Source organism: Oncorhynchus mykiss, chromosome 2 (genome assembly GCF_013265735.2).
Source record: "Oncorhynchus mykiss isolate Arlee chromosome 2, USDA_OmykA_1.1, whole genome shotgun sequence".
Lineage (NCBI taxonomy): Eukaryota > Metazoa > Chordata > Actinopteri > Salmoniformes > Salmonidae > Oncorhynchus > Oncorhynchus mykiss.
In genome coordinates this window covers 35,035,774-35,055,997 of record NC_048566.1, presented here as the reverse complement: position 1 = coordinate 35,055,997, position 20,224 = coordinate 35,035,774, and the positions used below count along the sequence as shown (strand labels likewise).

Here is a 20,224-nt window from a genome sequence, read left to right as displayed (position 1 = left end):
TATGTTGAGCATTAAATCATCAGGCTATTTGTAGTTATTGATCTCTATTGTATCTTGAACCTCTGTCTGAACAAATTACCATTTTTATTTAATTCTAATTTGTACTGTGGTGATGATGTAGCCTTGAGAAACAAATAATATTTCTGTGTAATTAAGAATCATTTAACAGACAATTTAAGTGTTTCATCTTTTTCTTTTCTGTCTATTTTCCAAATGTTTCTCTCTCTCTCTCTCTGCCCTTCACTTTTTTCCTATTTTCTCTCTCTTTCGCTTTCTCTCCCCTCTCTCCCTCCAACTCTCTCCCTCCAACTCTCTCCCTCCATCCTCTAGGTATTTAAGGAGAAACTGTATGGGAAGAAATATGTGTGGTTTCTGATTGGTTGGTATGCTGACAACTGGTTCAAGATCAAAGACCCGTCCATCAACTGCACCATCGAGAACATGACAGAGGCGGTGGAGGGCCACGTTACCACGGAGATCGTCATGCTCAACCCCGAGACCGTCCGCGGAGCCTCCAACCTGGTGAGAACATCTGGGCCGGATCTCATACTGATCCAGGATCAGGTCCCCCAAGTCCATGTAAGGTTATTGATTATGATCCGCATTCCAACGTGGTGAGCAACATCTGCTCTCCATCTGGTCATGTTGTCCCTTCAATTTCACACGCTGCCAGCTTGGCTGCTGATTATCTTCATATACCTTCCTCTACCTGCAGAGCAGCGGCTTGATGTGCTTCTGCAATAGTACACTCTAGGGGAACATTAGGCTTTTCCACACCACATGTTTCTTAGCCCAGGGCAGAGACACATACTTAGACATTTATATGAAATAAATGTCCCTGGCCCAGGGCTATCCCTCATAAATATTCAACTTAGGTGACAATGGAACTCTGTGATTGGCTAGCCCCAAAAAGCTGGCGTAAAAGCTGTCTTAGCCCTGAACTAAGTACAGTACCGTTTGATTTCAAAGGCTAGTAATACGTAACTAGTAATATGCCTAAATATAAGTTGACCCTAATGCAACTAACATAGTGATTCTAATTATAGAAATGTCACACTAATGAGTTTGGTGGACAATAATTCCGTTTGAAAGCCACACGAATGGTGACGCTCATATATCAACCTTCCCGATGTCTGGTCCAATCAGACCTCTCAGGAGTTCCTGGGGGCGTTGATGAACCGGCTGGGGGGTAAGAACCCGGAAGAGACAGGGGGCTTCCAGGAGGCCCCTCTGGCCTACGACGCTGTCTGGGCCCTGGCCCTGGCCCTCAACAAGACTGTGGCCCCTCTGAAGGCCAAAGGCCGCAGGCTGGAGGACTTCAACTACAACAACCATGACATCACAGCAGAGATCTACCGCGCCCTCAACACCAGCTCATTTGAAGGCGTGTCTGTGAGTACAGGAGGGAGGGCCATCCAGTAGAATATACTAGGGCCATGTTCATTAGGGCACAAAATGTTTGAAACCCTTTTGCAATGGAAAACGCAAATGAGTGTTTCTTATTATACAAGTCCAGGTAGTCCAACCCTGGTTGGAGGATTAACACACCTGATTCAACTACTAAACGTATCATCAAGCCCTTGGTTAGTTGAATATGGTGTGTTAGGAATGGGTTGGAGCAAAAGCCTGCATACCCTATTTGTCCCAGGGACCGGATTAGAGAACACGTGTGTAATGTATGTATTGGCTCATTCAATAAGTCTGAATGGAAGACAGTAGATTTCTGACTTGATGTAGCACTTTTCTTCTCCTTCAGGGCCATGTGGTGTTTGATGCCCAGGGTTCCAGGATGGCGATGACCCTTATTGAGCAACTGCAAGGTAAAGTCATCTGTCACCATTTCAACCATATTTCAGACTTTCCTTGTTCTGGATATCCTACAGTAGTTTTTTTTTTTGTTTAAATGAGAAAGAATCATTGACATTCGGTTGCGGAGCGATTGAGTGTCAGCCAGTCCAGATCAAGGCTGTCTGCTGAAGCTGTTCTTACTTTCCCTCCGCTCTCACCCGTGTTGATTTGAGAGCAAAGCGGGGTTTTTTGGACAGGCAAATTGGGTTTATTTCTAAATGTGTCGAGTCAAGCTTTCAGTCTAATTGGAAGAGGCCTGGACCGAAGCTAAAGTGGCATATTATTGTGTACCTCTGTTTTTTTTGGAGCCCTAATGGATAACGAAAAATAATAATCCTACTTCTGCCTGCCTGCACTGGGTGGCATTTCGCGTGCTGCCGTGCTAGTGACGAGGTGGGGTAATTGGGTTAATACATTGAAAGCCTTGACTTGAATTTGTGAATTATTCTCGTCAGTATTCATGGTTAAGGATGCCACATATTCATTCTCTCCCTCTGTCTTTCTTTCCCTGTGGTAGCTCTGTGTCGGTACCTCTCTCTGTGTCGTCTCGATCTCTTCGTTCCACTTTTTCCCCTCTTCCCTCTTTCTCTCTATTTGTGGATCTGAAATGTTCTGCCGTGCACTTCCGTAGCCTTCTTTTCATAATGATGTTTTGATCTGTCGTTCTTTTTCAAAGTGTTTATTTTGCTTGTTGTCGTTTGAACCCTTCATGACCCAAGGACATTATGTAGGCTGGAAAGAAAGAGGATCTGAGAAGATGTTAATTGAACTATCTTCTCCCTCTCGCTGTGTAGGAGGCAGTTATAAGAAGATTGGATACTACGACAGCTCTCAGAAGAATCTCTCCTGGTTCGGCAACGATGTGTGGATAGGTGAGGCGGAGTTGATTACGTTTGTCTTTGTCAGGCTTCCTGTGTATGTCTCTCTCTCTCTGTGGGTGTGTGTGTGACTGTCTCACTGTGAGTCATCTATGTAACCATCTATCTCGTTCCCCTCACATTAGACCTACTGTTACGCCTTCTCTTTCTCTAAGCCCGCGCTGCCTCCATCCATCATTTCCATGTCAGACAAATCACCACTTCTGGCTTTAAAAGCAATCATTTGGACCCTCATCCTCCTTCACCCAGAATTAGTTTACACCCACAGCCCAGTGGCCAGACCATGGCAGTCAGGAAAGCCTGACCCCACCTACACTTCTTCACTTTAGGAAAGTTCAACATCCACCACAGCCACAGAGCGTGACGCTGTCTGCAGAGAAATGCTGTTACTGTCGATTTTCTTCAGCCACACCAAGACAAATGTTGTAGTTCAGTTGTTTACCGGCCCAGCCCTCCCTTGAGAGGTGACACACTTGTGCCTGGGCTCAGAATTACTGCACCGCTAATCAATCGTGCATGCTGGGAGTCCAGAGAGAGGGCACCGTTGTAGACTTTTAAGGAAACGATTTGTTTCCAAGGCTTAGCTTAGCCTCCGAGGGGAGCGGGGCCAATGGGTCCAATCAGAGACGACTATATGGTGACCTGTATCTATCTCTGTCCTTCACAAGGCCGACTTACTGTAGGGCTGAGTTTGGTGGTCTTACTGTTCTGTAGTGTGACAGGAGTGAGCTTGGTGTGATGTAGGTTTACAGAGGTGAGGATGATTTGTTCCAGAGGTGATGGAGGGGAGTCTAGTTTTCTGGAGTGTGATAGAGGTTAGTTTGCTATAGAGGTGACAGTGTTAAGATTAGTTGACCCGCGCGCTCTTAGAAAAAGGGTTCTAAAGGGTTCTTCAGCTGTCCCTATTGGAGAACCTTTTTAGGTTCCATGTAAAAACCCTTTTTGGTTTCAACCATTTTGGGTTCCATGTAGAAGCCTCTGTGGACAGCCAAATAACCCTTTTGGATTTTAGATGGCACCTTTTATTCTAAGTGTGTACAGTAACAGAGGTGAGTCAAGATTACTGGCGAGTCGCAGCCCAATGGGCAAAACTGGTTGTTAATTTTCCACGTCATTTCAACAACAAAAAACGTTATGACGCTGAATCAAAAAGTCATCAACATTTTTTCACCCAACTTTGATCCTAAATCCAATGGGGAAATTCTTTGTTGATTTCATGTTGAATTCACATTAGTTGACAACTCAGTCAAATATAAATCAAAACTAGACATTGAACCGATGTCTGTAACCAGTTGGAGAGTTGAGGTTATTTGTTATAGAGGTGACGGAGGGGAGTTTAGTTTGCTATAGAGGTGACAGTTTTGTTTTTTGCTATAGAGATGACGGAGGTGAGTTTAGTTTGTTCTTGGGGTAACGGAGGTGAGTTTAGTTTGTTCTTGGGGTAACGGAGGTGAGTTTAGTTTGTTCTTGAGGTAACGGAGGTGAGTTTAGTTTGTTCTTGAGGTAACGGAGGTGAGTTTAGTTTGTTCTTGAGGTAACGGAGGTGAGTTTGTTCTTGAGGTAACGGAGGTGAGTTTAGTTTGTTCTTGAGGTAACGGAGGTGAGTTTAGTTTGTTCTTGAGGTAACGGAGGTGAGTTTAGTTTGTTCTTGAGGTAACGGAGGTGAGTTTAGTTTGTTCTTGAGGTAACGGAGGTGAGTTTAGTTTGTTCTTGAGGTAACGGAGGTGAGTTTAGTTTGTTCTTGAGGTAACGGAGGTGAGTTTAGTTTGTTCTTGAGGTAACGGAGGTGAGTTTAGTTTGTTCTTGAGGTAACGGAGGTGAGTTTAGTTTGTTCTTGAGGTAATTGAGGTGAGTTTAGTTTGTTCTTGAGGTAACGGAGGTGAGTTTAGTTTGTTCTTGAGGTAACGGAAGGGAGTTTAGTTTGTTCTAGAGGTAATTGAGGTGAGTTTAGTTTGTTCTAGAGGTAACGGAGGTGAGTTTAGTTTGTTCTAGAGGTAACGGAGGTGAGTTTAGTTTGTTCTTGAGGTAACGGAGGTGAGTTTAGTTTGTTCTAGAGGTAATTGAGGTGAGTTTAGTTTGTTCTAGAGGTAATTGAGGTGAGTTTAGTTTGTTCTAGAGGTAATTGAGGTGAGTTTAGTTTGTTCTAGAGGTAACGGAGGTGACCCCTTGTTGAATTACTCCGTCACTTTCTCTCTTCACGGTCGCCCCTAACAACCACTTCAGCTCAGCTGTCTTCCTAATCACTGTGGCAACTGTTACAGAGCTTGGTCTCCATGGCAACACCCTGTCCTGATTCCTTGATCAAGGACGGAGGAAGGTTTAAACAGTGCAAACACATCAGCTGACAGGACAGTGCTCGCTCTCTCATCAATGCACACAGGAACACACCCATCTTCTCACAGCCGTTACTCTGTTCTTAGACAGGATGTCTCAGATGTCACTTTAGGCAAGTCAGTGGTGTGATATCGCTGAAACCGTCAAACCAAATGTGGGCGCCCTGGTATTGTGACACCCCTGGGGCTCGACACTGTGTCACCCTCTTCCTGACATGGACACGTCACCACACACTGACACAAGTCCATGTCACTGTCACCGCCCTTACATAAGGACACAGTGACACCCACACCCCGAGAAGCTGTCAGGATCTGCAGGCAGAGCTGGATTTAGACAGACAGGAGGATACAGAGAGAAATCAGAGACAGATAAAGTCAGTCAGCTGCACTTTCAACCATCTCCTACCTTGAAAGAACCAATGCTTATTTTTTGGTTACTTTTTAGTTATGCACATGTTTTGAGATATTTAGGGTGAACACGTCCTGATTTCCACATCTGTCCTTGTTTATTCTCAATTTCTGTACCTTCTTGGTCATTGAATTAAATCATTGGTTACTGTGTAAATTGATTGTGCCAATTTCATTTGATCCTTTAGGTTGGTGTCTGTAGAGGTTACTGAGCGTAGTGCCCTCCCTGTTCAAATTCTGATTTTGATCTTAATTCAAAACATAATTGTCCTTTTGCCCTGTTCTGTTCTGAGTGACATCAAGTACAGTACAGTAGACTGTCTGTCTCTTTAAGGCATGGATGGACTAACCTCTGCCCTGCCTCTTTCTTTCTTTCTTTCTTTCTTTCTCTCTCTCGCTCTCTCTCGCTCTTTATCTCTCTCTCTCTGTTCAGGTGCCGGGCCCCCGGCTGACTCGACGATAGTCATTGAGGAGTTTAGGTACCTCTCTCAGAAGCTGTTTGCTGCTGTGTCTGTCTTCGCTGGTCTGGGCATCCTGCTGGGCATCGTCTGTCTGACCTTCAACATCTACAACAGCAACGTCCGGTAAGATTATAACTTTATTTCCACTCCAGAGGGAATTTATCTCGCACATTTAAGCAACACTGTCATCGTAGGCCGTCATTGTACATAAGAATGTGTTCTTAACTGACTTGCCTGGTTAAAGGTTCAATTAAAAAAAGATTACAGCTAGAAAAATAGCTAGCAATTCATCATCAACAATTCATCATCATCACGCTGGGTCGAGTATGACTGTCTTCCTGGTGGGTCCTGCTTGTAGGTCTTCAGATGGCTGTGGGCAAGTGATAGTCACGTCTATGTCGACCTTTGGCATTACTGTTTCCAATCCATGCAGAATGCCTTGTCACTTTGCATTCAGTGACAAAATATGCCACGTTTATGACATTGTTTTGATGCTGTTGTGACAAGTAGTTCCAATGCAGTGTTACGGACAGTGCACGTGAAACAGTCCCTTTGTGGGTTTCTGTCTATATTCTCTGGCCTTTCTTCATACCCTCTTTGTGTGTGTTGTGCCAGGTACATCCAGAACTCCCAGCCCTACCTGAACAACATGACGGCAGTGGGTTGTATGATGGCCCTGGCTGCTGTGTTTCCCCTGGGGATCGACGGACACCACATCCACAGGTCCCAGTTCCCTGTGGTCTGTCAGGTAACGCAGCTAAAGCCGTGGGAATGGGTTGTTCTTCTGGTGCTAGAGTAGAGGGATGTGCTGTGATGGCTTGTCAGGGGAAATTATTTCTCTCTCTGCCTCTGTTTCTCATATTCTATCTCTCTCTCGCTCTCGCTCTCACTCGCTCTCTCTCTCTCTCTCTCTCTCTCTCTCTCTCTCTCATTATCAATTCAGTTGTTGCTTTATTGGCATAATACAAATTGCATTTGCATTGCCAAAGCATAAAAAAAGTTAAATATTGAATCAACAAAATCTCTCTCTCTCCCTCTCGGTCTAGTTCCGTCTGTGGCTGCTCGGCCTGGGCTTCAGTCTGGCATATGGCAGCATGTTCACTAAGATTTGGTGGGTACACAATCTCTTCACAAAGAAGGAGGAGAAGAAGGAGAAGAGGAAGGTAAGCCTTTTAGGAGGGCCAGAGGAGGGAACAGGGAAGCTCCAGAGTCTATAGTACTGAATGTGTGGTGTTGGCAGATAAAAAATACATAAGCCGCTGGGGGATGTGCTTTGCTCTGCATGTTAAAGTATCTCTGTATATCCTCTACTGTGGGATATACTGCAGTACAGTAGAGTCGAGTACAGTAGAGTCGAGTACAGTAGAGTCGAGTACAGTAGAGTCGAGTACAGTAGAGTCGAGTACAGTAGAGTCGAGTACAGTAGAGTCGAGTACAGTAGAGTCGAGTACAGTAGAGTCGAGTACAGTAGAGTCGAGTAAAATAGAGTACAGTTGAGTACAGTAGAGTAGAGCAGAGTAGAATACCGTAGAATAGAGTACTGTAGAGTAAAGTAGAGTAGAGCAGCGTACGACAGGCTTGAAACAGACAGGAGTAACACAGACACACGTACACGCACACAAATGCATGCACTCGCACACAGACACACCCACTCACTCACACTCATACAGAGAGATACCTTCACACACACTCACTCACTCTTACCCGTGATGCTCACACTATCGGCTTGATTACGCATGCATGTGTGTGTCCTTTCTAAGATAGTGTGTCCTGAAGCTAGGGAGACACTGCGAGTGTGTGATGTGTTGTGGGAATTCTTCTAAGACCTAATCAGGAGAATGAGAGATTAAGCCATTTATGGAGCATTTATGAATATGTATGAGTATTAAAGTTCTATGTGGAAATCCAACCTTCGGGGGCTTTATTAGTTGAGCCAATGCAAGACGAATCAGGTTGACTTTCAACTCTCTTTAATGGCCGTGCAAGGGCAATTTGCCAAAGAGCTCTGTGAAAGTACTTAAAAAAGTTTCCAAGTCAGAATATGCAGTCAAATCATTTCATGCACTTGGAGAGAAGAGGTGACAAGGTCTATGCGATACGGTTTGGTTATGTCTGGGGTGAACGGTTGCAGGGCTAGAAGCCAGTCAGAATGAAGTGATGAAAAATGAAGAAGCATGTTGTTTATTTTGCTTATATCATTTTTTGGGGCCAAATTTCTTCTTGATATGTTACTCATTCAAAAACCACTGTTGTGCATATAGCATCCACTGCCTAGAAACTCCTCAATTTACACTTAGAATATTTCAACAGTATTGTCTAAATGCTAATGAATTTATGTGTGCTTTATTTAACCAAGGAAGCCCATTGACATGAATCTCTTTTTAAAGGGAGCTCTGATAACTTAAGTATTCTGTGCTGATACACTAATACAATGCTGTACTCTGTTGGCATTTTATCTACTGTATGCTTGAGCCCTTTTGTCCTTGTTTGTGGACTCACTGCATTACCCTTGGTCCTTGGATTGTGATTGGTTCTCCTGTATCCCTGCAGCACCTGGAGCCATGGAAACTCTATGCAACAGTTGGAGTGTTACTAGCCATAGACATCCTGTCACTCATGATTTGGCAGATTGTGGATCCTTTACACATCACAGTGGAGGTACAGTGACACTGTCGTATCGGTCACACCCCTGGACCTTTTCCTAATGTTGTTGTGTTACAGGCTGAATTCAAAATGGATTCAATTGTTGTTTTTTTGTCACCCATCTACACACAATACCCCATAATGACCAAATGAAAACATGTTTTTAGATTTTATTTTGCAAATGTATTGAAAATGAAATACAGAAATATCTAATTTACGTAAGTATTCACAACCCTGGGTCAGTACTTTGTAGAAAGAAGCACCTTTGGCAGCGATTACAGCGGTGAGTCTTTCTGGGTCTCTAGAGCTTTCCACACCTAGATTATGCAACATTTGCCCATTGTTCTTTTCAAAATTCTTAAACTCTGTAAAATTGGTTGTTTATCATTGCTAGAGATCCATTTTCAGGTCTTGCAATAGATTTTCAAGCAGATTTAACTCGGCCACTCAGGAACATTCACTGTCTTCTTGGTAAGCAATTCCAGTGTAGAGACTATATACAGGGGGGAAAACGGTACAGAGTCAATGTGCTGGGGCACCGGTTATTTGAGGTAATACATTTGAAGTCGGAAGTTTACATACACCTTAGCAAAAATACATTTAAACTCAGTTTTTCACAATTCCTGACATTTATTCCTAGTAAAAATTCCCTGTCTTAGGTCAGTTAGGATCACCACTTTATTTTAAGAATGTGAAATGTCAGAATAATAGTAGAGAGAATTATTTATTTCAGCTTTTATTTCTTTCATCACATTCCCAGTGGGTCAGAAGTTTACATACACTCAATTAGTATTTGGTAGCATTGACTTTAAATTGTTTAGCTTGAGTCAAATGTTTCAGGTAGCCTTCCACAAGCTTCCCACAATAAGTTGGGTGAATTTTGGCCCATTCCTCCTGACAGAGCTGGTGTAACTGAGTCGGGCTTCCTTGCTCACAAACGCTTTTTCAGTTCTGCCCACAAATTTTCTAAGGAATTGAGGCCAGGGCTTTGTGATGGCCACTCCACTCCAATACCTTAACTTTGTTGTCCTTAAGCCATTTTGCCACAACTTTGGAAGTATGCTTGGGGTCATTGTCCATTTGGAAGACCCCACTCATGTCTTGAGATGTTGCTTCAATATATCCACATAATTTTCCCTCTTCATGATGCCATCTAGTTTGTGAAGTGCACCAGTCCCTCCTGCAGTAAAGCACCCCCACAACATAATGCTGCCACCCCCGTGCTGCATGGTTGGGATGGTGTTCTTCGGCTTGCAAGCCTCCCCCTTTTTCCTCCAAACATAACAATGGTCATTATGGCCAAACAGTTCCATTTTTGTTTCATCAAACCAGAGGACATTTCTCTAAAAAAGTACGATCTTTGTCCCCATGTGCAGTTGCAAACCCTAGTCTGATGTTTTTATGGCGGTTTTGGAGCAGTGGTTTCTTCCTTGCTGAGCGGCCTTTCAGGTTATGTCGATAAAGGACTCGTTTTACTGTGGATATAGATACTTTTGTACCTGTTTCCTCCAGCATCTTCACAAGGTCCTATGCTGATGTTCTGGGATTGATTTGCACTTTTCACACCAAAGTACGTTCATCTCTAGGAGACAGAACGCCTTCTTGAGCGGTATGACGGCTAAGTGATCCCATGGTGTTTATACTTGCATACTATTGTTTGTACAGATGAACGTGGTACCTTCAGGCGTTTGGAAATTGCTCCCAAGGATGAACCAGACTTTTGGAGGTCTACCATTTTTGTTTCTCGGCTGATTTCTTTTGACTTTTGACAGCGTGGTGAATGTGATGTTACCTACCCTTACCACCTGGGGGCGGCCCGTCAGGAAGTCCAGAATCTAGTTAAAGAGGGAGATGTTTAGTCCCAGGGTCCTTAGCTTATTGATGAGCTTTGAGGGCACTATACGCTGAGCTGTAGTCAATGAATAGCATTCTCACATAGGTGTTATTTTTGTCCAGGTGGAAAGGGCAGTGTGGAGTGCAATAGAGATCACATCATCTCTGGATCTGTTGGGGTGGTATGCAAATTGGAGTAGATCTAGGGTTTCTGGGATAATGGTGTTGATGTGAGCCATGATCAGCCTTTCAAAGCACTTCATGGGTATTGACTTGAGTGCTACGGGCCGGTAGTCGTTAGTGTTCTTGGGCACAAGCACTATGGTGGACTGCTTTAAACATGTTGGTATTACAGACTCGGACAGGGAGAGGTTGAAAATGTCAGTGAAGACACTTGCCAGTTGGTCAGCGCATGCTCGCAGTACATGTCCTGGTAATCCGTCTGGCCCTGCGGCCTTGTGAATGTTGACCTGTTTAAAGGTCTTGCTCACATCGGCTGCGTAGAGCGCGATCACACAGTCTTCCGGAACAGCTGGTGCTCTCATGCATGTTTCAGTGTTATTTGCCTTGAAGCGAGCATAGAGGTAGTTTAGCTCGTCTGGTAGGCTCGTGTCACTAGGCAGCTCTCGGCTGTGCTTCCCTTTGTAGTCTATAATGGTTTGCAAGGCCTGCCATATCCGACGAGCATCAGAGCCAGTGTAGTACGATTCGATCTTAGTCCTGTATTGCCGCTTTGCCTGTTTGATGGTTCGTCGGAGGGCATAGCGGGATTATAAGCTTCCGAGTTAGAGTCCTGCTCCTTGAAAGTGGCAGCTCTAGCCTTTAGCTCAGTGTGGATGTTGCCTGTAATCAATAGCTTCTGGTTGGGGTATGTACGTTCGGTCACTGTGGGGACGACGTCATCGACGTACTTATTGATGAATCCAATGACTGCTGTGGTGTACTCCTCAATGCCATCGGTGATATCCCGGTACATATTCCCATCTGTTCTAGCAAAACAGTCCTGTAGCTTAGCGACTGCTTCATCTGACCACTTTTTTATTGATTTTTTTATTTATTGATTTCTGCTTTCACTTTTGCTTGTAAGCATGAATCGGGAAGATAGAATTATGGTCAGATTTGCCAAATGGAGGACGAGGGAGAGCTTTTTATGCGTCTCTGTGTGTGGAGTAAAGGTGGTCCCGAGTTTTTTTTCTCCTCTGGTTGCACATTTAACATGCTGATAGAATTTTGGTAAAACGTTTTTCAGTTTCCCTGCATTAAAGTCCCCGGCTACTAGGAGCACCGCCTCTGGTTGAGCATTTTCTTGTTTGCTTATGGCAGAATACAGCTCATTCAATGCTGTCTTAGTGCCAGCCTCTGACTGTGGTGGTATGTAAACAACTATGAAAAATACAGATTAAAAATCACTAGGTAGATAGTGTGGTCTACAGTTAATCATGAGATACTCTACCTCAAGTGAGCAATAGCTCGAGACTTCCTTAGATATCGTGCACCAGCTGTTATTTACAAAAATACGTTGTCCGCCGCCCCTTGTCTTACCAGACGCCGCTGTTCTATCCTGCCAGTGCAGCGTATAACCAGCCCGCTGTATGTTGATAGTGTCGTCATTCAGCCTTGAAAGTTTAGATATTACAGTTTTGAATGTCCCCTTGGTAGTTTAAACTTCAGCGTAGGTCATCTATTTTATTGTCCAAAGATTGCACGTTTGCTTGCAGAATGGAAGGAAGTGGGGGTTTATTCAATCGCCTACAAATTCTCAGAAGGCAGCCCGCCCTCCGGCCCCTTTTTCTCCGCCTCCACGCAAATCACGGGGATCTGGGCTTGTTCCCAAGAAAGCAGTATATTGTTTGAGTCAAACTCATCAAACTTGTTAAAGGAAAAAAAAGGATTCTGCCAGTCCGTGGTGAATAATCGCAATCCTGATGTCCAGCAGTGATTTTCGGTCATAAGAGACAGTAGCAGCAACATTATGTACAAAATCATTAAAAAAATAAGTTACAAACAAAAAACACAATCGGTTTGGGGCACATAAAACGTATGCCTTCTTCTCCGGTACCAACCCACTGTTCCCCGGTAGGCCATTATTGTAAATAAGAATTTGTTCTTAACTGACTTGCCTAGTTAAATAAAGGTTAAATAACAAAATGGTGGAGTAATAACATTGTTGATCTATCCTCAGTTTTCTCCTATCACATCCATTAAACTCTGTAACCGGTTTAAAGTCACCTTATGGTGAAATCCCTGATTGGTTTCCTTCCTCTCCGGCAACTGGGTCTATTGATACACCATCCAAAGTGTAAGTTAATAACTTCACCATGCTCAAAGGGATATTCAATGTCTGCTTTTTAAATTTTTACCCATCTACCAGTAGGCTTTTTTTGTGAGGCATTGGAAAACCTCTGTGGTCTTTGTGGTTGAATCTGTGTTTGAGATTCACTACTTAACTGAGGGACCTTACAGATAATTGTATATGTGGGGTACAGAGATGAGGTAGTCATTCAAAAATCATGTTCAACACTATTGTTGCATACAAGAGTGAGTCCATGCAACTTTACTACTGAACTTATTTAAGCTTGCCATAAAAAAAGGGTTGAATACTTATTGATTCAAAACATTTCAGCTTTTAATTTTCTCTTCATTTGTAAACATTTCTAAAAACATAATTCCACTTTGACATCATGGGGTATTGTGTGTCGGCCAGTGACCAAAAATTGAAATGGTATCCATTTAAAATTCTGGCTGTAACTCAACAAAATTCAATATTAAAAAGGTACTCACACATCTGACCTGTCTTTTTTGAGGGGGCATGGTAACAGAAGAAATAAGAAACCCACACACCACTCTTGATAGTATCACTGTTCTTTAGTAAGCTTTTATGTATTGGCCACGCGGCCTTCGTCAGGCTGTAACACAACAAGATGTGGAAAAAGTAAAGGGGCGTGAATACTTTCTGTATGCTATGTGGCATTAGCTTTCGTATGTTAGCACTGTCACATGTCTGGTGTTCAACAAAATATAATTTCTTTGATGTCAGTCATCTTGTTGTTTGTTTACTTTCTACTTGTCCGTTTTAAAGTTAATAAATTGCGGATATCACAACGGGAATGTCTTTCACCCTGTCTCTCTCTCTCCCTGTCTCGCTCTCCCTGTTATTCTCTCTCATTCTCTCTTTCTCTCTCACATCCTCCCCCCACCCTCTCTCCGAGTAGAAGTTCACTAGGGAGGCCCCTAAAGGAGACTTGGATGTCCTGATTCAGCCCCTCCTGGAGCACTGCACCTCAGAGAAGATGAACACATGGCTCGGTATCCCTCCTCTATTCCCTACTCCTTCTCTCGCTCACTCCCTCATTCCCTCTTTTTTTCACTCTCTCACTCCCTCAATCCCCAGTCCATTCATTGTAAATTAAACACTCCTCGTATCTCAGCCCCCCACATTAGCTCTTCCTCTCTTGTTTTTGTCTGACCCCACTTTTCATCCCCTCCTCTCACTCACTCAAGTCAGTCATTCCCCGCCTTTATCTTTCCCTCATACGCTTTCATTTTATCTTCTCCTTTCATCTGTCTTCTTCTCTCACTATCACCATACTGCCTCTCTTCCTGACAGTGGCAGCTCTTCTGAATGCATTATACTATCAAATTCAAATAATATGGGTCACAAACTGTGCCATTGCCCCATAGCATTCCCTCTCTGTGCTATGCAAATGTATTGTCACCCCATTGAGCGACGTAATGAAAGAACAATGGACCCTTGGACAGAAGAAATAAAGGGGGAATATGCATTTCCTTCAGTCAACTGCCTAACATCACTCCATCGTCTTCGCTTTCCATCTCGCTCTCTCATTCTCTATCTATCTCTTTCTCTCTCTTTCTCTCTCTCTCTCTCGCTTTCTCTTTCTCTTTCTCTCTCTCTCTCTCTCTCTCCCTCCCTCTATCTCTCCACCAGGTGTAGTGTATGGCTACAAGGGACTACTGCTGTTGCTGGGGATATTTCTAGCCTACGAGACCAAGTCTGTTTCCACGGAGAAGATCAATGACCATCGAGCCGTGGGGATGGCTATTTACAACGTGGCTGTGAGTCTCAACCATCACAGGGGGAGTGCTCTGGTTTCCGCTCTGCATTTTAGGCAGTCCATCGAGCGAATGATCTCCAAGCAACAATTAACTATTGGTAGAACGATAGCAGGGGCTAGACATTGTCTCTGTGTGGACATGAGATTCAATGATTCGTCAGTGCATAATGATGACATACTGCTAAGACTCATTATTTCTGGTGGTAAGCATGTGCTCATAAATGTATTTTTGGAAGACATATTTTTGGCATAAGGCAAAGCATTAGTGCTATACTTAAACAATAATTTGAATTTGATTTGAATCGGTGAAGGATCATCACCAATAGATAGCAGCGATAACATACCATTGCACCATCTAAGTGTTGCAAACAAGTAGCCATAGCCATTCGGTAATCCTCACACAGGTGTAATCCTACTCACACAGGGGTAATCCTACTCACACAGGTGTAATCCTACTCACACAGGTGTAATCCTACTCACACAGGTGTAATCCTACTCACACAGGGGTAATCCTACTCACACAGGTGTAATCCTACTCACACAGGTGTAATCATACTCACACAGGTGTAATCATACTCACACAGGTGTAATCCTACTCACACAGGTGTAATCCTACTCACACAGGTGTAATCCTACTCACACGGGTAATCCTACGCACACAGGGGTAATCCTACTCACACAGGTGTAATCCTACTCACACAGGGGTAATCCTACTCACACAGGTGTAATCCTACTCACACAGGTGTAATCCTACTCACACAGGCGTAATCATACTCACACAGGTGTAATCCTACTCACACAGGTGTAATCCTACTCACACAGGTGTAATCCTACTCACACAGGCGAGCAAATCCATTAAATGTCTGGTAATGTAGACTATTGCTGGAAGAAAACAAACACTGCTCTTATACGGGCAAACATTTTTATAACTTTAGCTTTAGGCTGGGTTTCTATTTCTGCTCAACAATGTGCAAACATTTTAGTACTCTCTGAACAATGATTTACCTAATTGCCAGAATTTGCCCAGATTCCCATCTCAAAACAGCTTAATGAGGAACCAAAACACTTACGACTGCAAACCACCCACAGTTTTACATCTTTTGACTGCGCATTTGCTGTGGGGCGGTTGTGCAATTATGAAGTACATACAGTCGGTTTTTTTTTGCAAAGCAAAGGAAAGAACATTTAATTGATCAATCATTCATAAAGCTTGATGAAATTGTTAAACACAGCTGCAGTTCCAGACAAAGGGAAAGCATAGATGTTGATTTCACCATTTTATTTAATTGTGTGTATTTCGTGGTGTAATACACACAGATTAATTATACAGTTCCCTACATAAATGGTGCCCTGTATGAGATCGACTCCTTTAAAATAAATCTGCAAAGGCCTCCTTGTTGGGAAGCAGAGAGCTTTTGTAAGGCTTGATATTGTGATGATGTGCCAGTATGGTACTGCTAACCTGCTACTTCATCTATGACTTTTTAATGATGTTTTCATATTGGGAACCTCGTTGGAATGATAAGCAGTTGCCGAGCGCTTTTTGAGATCTTATTTTCCTCTTTCACCTCTCCCTTGATATTTACCTCTTTGTTTCTCTCCCTCTCTCATCCCCCCTCGTCTCTGCAGGTGTTGTGCATGATCACGGCTCCCGTCACTATGATCCTCACGTCACAGCAGGACGCTTCCTTTGCCTTTGCCGCTCTGGCCATAGTGTTCTCTGTCTACATCACGCTGGTGGTGCTCTTTGTGCCCAAGGTACACTATACTGTGTAGAATAGGTCTGCGTCCCAAAAGGCACCCTATTCCCTTTATAGTGTGTTACTTTTGACCAGGGCTCTGGTCTATATAGGGAATAGGATGCCTAGGACTCTGAGTCATTTATCAACAGTATTTAATGTATACTTGCATCAGCACTCGAAAACAAAGTCTCAATACTTTCCTCAATGTTAACATTTCCAAATTCACATATAGTATATGGTTCTTCTCTGTCTCTCTAGAATAATGTTATACTCTATTCTATTCTAGATGCGCAGGCTGATTACGCGTGGTGAGTGGCAGTCGGAGCAGCAGGACACGCTGAAGACCGGCTCGTCCACCAACAACAACGACGAGGAGAAGTCTCGCCAGCTGGAGAGAGAGAACCGTGAGCTGCAGAAGATCATACAGGAGGTACAGTACACGTGTTTTGATGCACCTTAGCTGTCAACATAGAATCACAATACATCTAGATTGAAATATGTCTAATACATTTAAAGTACATCTGAATTATTGGAACTATCAATCATTCAGCCAATCTTTATCATACAGGTGGTACTACAATACACACTCACTTTGATACATTAGATATCAAAATACAATGCATCTATTAAAATACATCTAATATGTCTGAATTATTTGACCAACCAATCAATCTTTCCAATCATTAATTTTGTTATATTTTACTAAGAGATACATTTGGTTTGATTAAAACATGATTGCTACATAAGGAATACATGTCTAATTCATGCTCAGTGAATGATTTATAAATGATTCAGCTTTACCCATGAGTGTCCAGTATTAATAAGACCTCTCCCTCTTCCGTGCTCTCAGAAAGAGCAGAGGGTATCGGAGCTCCGCAACCAGCTGGTTGAGAGACAGGCCCTGCGCAACCGACGACGGCCCTCATCCGGCACCAATCAGAACCACAGCAACCCGTCCCCGCCCTCTTCCCAGCCAGACCCCAAGTCTCTCCTGCCTCCACCCGGTTACCCCAACCCCGCGTCGGACAATCACTCCTCCTTACCCCCCTCCTTCTCCAACTCCTCCAACCTGTACCAGGCGGACAGCAAGATAAGTCGCAACCACTGTCACAACAGCCAGATCCCCCTGCTCTACAAGTGAAGGGGGTGGGGGGAGGGCTGGAAGAGCGCAGAGCACATGGAGGAACGAACACACATGGAGGCACTGTGACTTTCACTTGTTATGGAAAAAGAGCACAAGCTACTGACATTGACAGAGTGAGTGGAGGCACACGACGGCAGAGGACTTTTCCATTCACTACAGGCTGCTGTGAGGCGAGTCACCCGGGGTAACACCAGTCTTTCTCACAGTCAATCTCACTGTGGGGACCTGAAGCACTTATGACTAGTAATATGAGTTATTGAATAAGAGACGAGCACATCCCAGAGTAACCCTCAGTCTACTTGTGGAGACAAGAAAATGGACAGATCTCCCCTTTTCACTTCCCTTTGTTTGTTTTCTCGTTCTGTTGTGCAGATGTATCCAGGATCTCCGGGAGGACTTTGTGTACTGTGTGTGTTTGCTCCTTTTTGACTCCCGTCTCTATTTGTCTCTTTTTGACTCCCGTCTCTGCCTATTTGTCTTCTGTTTGTTGAAATAGCGAAGCACCTGGTAATTGATTAATATTGTTATTGCATAATGTATGATATGTTATGTCATGGATTCAGTGTTGTGCCCTATATCTATTTAGTTCAATCGTTTTTTTTTTGTGGGGGGGCTAAAGGGGTGGAAACTGTTCAAATGCAATTACAGTGGAAAAAACAGCACAGTTTCCCTGTGGATTCAATATCAAGACGCCATCTAAACTCAGTGTAAAGTCATCCTAACTGACAGTGAATTGCCAACATTATAGCCATATGCAGTAGAGGGTTTTGGAATGTGCACCCACATTTTGGGACAATAGCAAGAGATTTGTGGATGTTTTGCTGTATACATATTCAAGTACAGCTTTGTATCTTCAATCACATGTTTGCTGTTATATGCTCTTGAATAGATGAAACCCATTTGATAAGAAACGAGTGTAATGTGATATGTAACCTAATACATTTTCTATGGATCATCTTTTTGAACGTTTTCAATTGGACTTGTTATGACTTGATATGTTCCGGCGATTTGAACTTTCTTGGACACATCAGAGATATTCAAAGGTAGCTCAACCTCCTACAGATTTTAAACGCCATATGTATTATGCATCAGTCTTCCAAGCCTTTTTGATTTTCTTTGTCTTTAGGGGAAAACAGATTTTAGTGACAATCTGTATATAAATGTAAATGTGAGGGTACATGCCTGTCACCTGTCACCCGGTCTTATATTTGACGTTTCTTTCCGAATTGTCCCTCCAATTTTAGCTTTGTACAACCACATTTGTGAATGTGATGACGAAGAGTATATGTAAAGGATTCTGACATGCGTCTACGACAGTTAATATATATATGTACAATCTCATTCGTTAGCAATTCGTCCAAATGTATGAAGCAATGATATAACACAGCTTTATTGGCAAGTTACGCAAGTGACGATACTTTTCCAAATAGCATTATCTCATGTTGCACTATAGTTCAAGACGTAACAAGGTTTCAGGTCAGGATTTTGTTGACGTTCTAATGACATACTGTAGCTCAGGGTATAGGAAAGTGAGATATACAACCTCTCCATAGGAAGTTATTGGATGAAATAGTCCCTATTTATTAACTGTACATGGACGACATTGGGTAATATTGTTATATATGTATGTGAAGATTATTTAGAGAAATATACTCTTGCACATGTATGAATATACACTGAGTGTACAAAACATTAGGAACACCTTCCTACTATTGAGGTTGCAGCCCCTTTTGCCCTCAGGACGGCCTCAAGTCGTCGGGGCACGGTCTCAAGCTGGGGTGCCTGGCACCTACTACCACACCCTGTTCAAAGGCACTTTGTCTTGCCCATTCACCCTCTGAACGGTTCACATACACAATCCATGTTTCAATGGTCTCCAGGCTTAAAAAAAAATCCTTCTCCTCCCCTTCATCTACACTGATTGAAGTGGATTGAACAGGTGACATCAATAAGGGATCATAGCTTTCACCTGGATTCACTTGTTCAGTCTATGTCATGGAAAAAGCAGGTATTCTTAATGTTTTGTACACTCTGTCTATACAACTGGATTTTAAGATATTTGTATACACTATATTTACAATTTTAAATGTTGATATATTTCAGATTATATGTATTCAAATATATGGATAATCATAGTAAAATAAACCCATTGTTTTTCACTGAATTTGTGTATCATGTTGTGTTCAATTGGACTTATAATGAACATAATTTCATGTAAACACCCTCATATACCCTGAAATACGACAGAACACTTCATTATACTTTGAATGTCACACACACAGCTGTTTTAACCACTAGATGTCACCATCAGTTAATGACACCTAAGGGATTCTGTTATCACAGTTTCTCAATCGCTTTGGCTCATTTTTTGAAACAGTCTTAACATTCTCTAAACTGTAAGTGCAATTGTCACAACAGTTTTATGGAACATCACAACTCTTTTGCATGCCTGCAAAATGTAGTAACTCACCCAAAACATTTAATTAATGCTTCAAAATCTAGTTATTGTGTCAGTAAATTGGCCAATGCCACCAAAATGAAACTTTTTTTTTTTGTTCATCGTGTGAGCCCTATTGGTCAAAATGTTTAGATGTTTTTTCACCATGGCAGTCAACCCTGGAAATGTTTGTTAAATACAAATGGCAGTTTTGTTGTACTTTTTTTTTTGCTGACACTGACTGCTTACTGTACTATACAAGAATGTCCGTTTTGTCTAGCGGAATGCTATTGTGTATCACACTGAGCTTTTTAGAGACCGATTTCAACAGTAGGTTGAAGTTTACGGGGGAAAGTCAATACTGTAGTACACAGAAAAAGTATATGCACATTTGTATGTATACAGTACACTTATTTTTGTAGCA

At 42.8% G+C, this 20,224-nt stretch overlaps 1 protein-coding gene across 2 annotated transcripts in view; it reads left to right on the top strand.

Annotated features, from left to right (window-relative positions):
- Positions 1-19,527, top strand: part of LOC110488299 (gamma-aminobutyric acid type B receptor subunit 1) — a 50,091-nt gene extending 30,564 nt beyond the window's left edge. The window contains exons 12-24 of one of the 2 annotated variants that reach the window (XM_021560477.2): positions 331-522; positions 1,147-1,392; positions 1,757-1,820; positions 2,643-2,720; positions 5,901-6,051; positions 6,544-6,676; positions 6,975-7,091; positions 8,479-8,586; positions 13,617-13,710; positions 14,351-14,478; positions 16,107-16,235; positions 16,506-16,649; positions 17,070-19,527. In XM_021560477.2, the coding sequence (XP_021416152.1) occupies positions 331-522; positions 1,147-1,392; positions 1,757-1,820; positions 2,643-2,720; positions 5,901-6,051; positions 6,544-6,676; positions 6,975-7,091; positions 8,479-8,586; positions 13,617-13,710; positions 14,351-14,478; positions 16,107-16,235; positions 16,506-16,649; positions 17,070-17,360 (1,875 nt within the window). In that variant the 3' untranslated portion in view covers positions 17,361-19,527. The remainder of the gene's footprint in view (positions 1-330; positions 523-1,146; positions 1,393-1,756; positions 1,821-2,642; positions 2,721-5,900; positions 6,052-6,543; positions 6,677-6,974; positions 7,092-8,478; positions 8,587-13,616; positions 13,711-14,350; positions 14,479-16,106; positions 16,236-16,505; positions 16,650-17,069) is intronic. The other variant, XM_036946845.1, reaches the window with a different exon arrangement.
- The last annotated feature ends 697 nt before the right edge of the window (positions 19,528-20,224 follow it).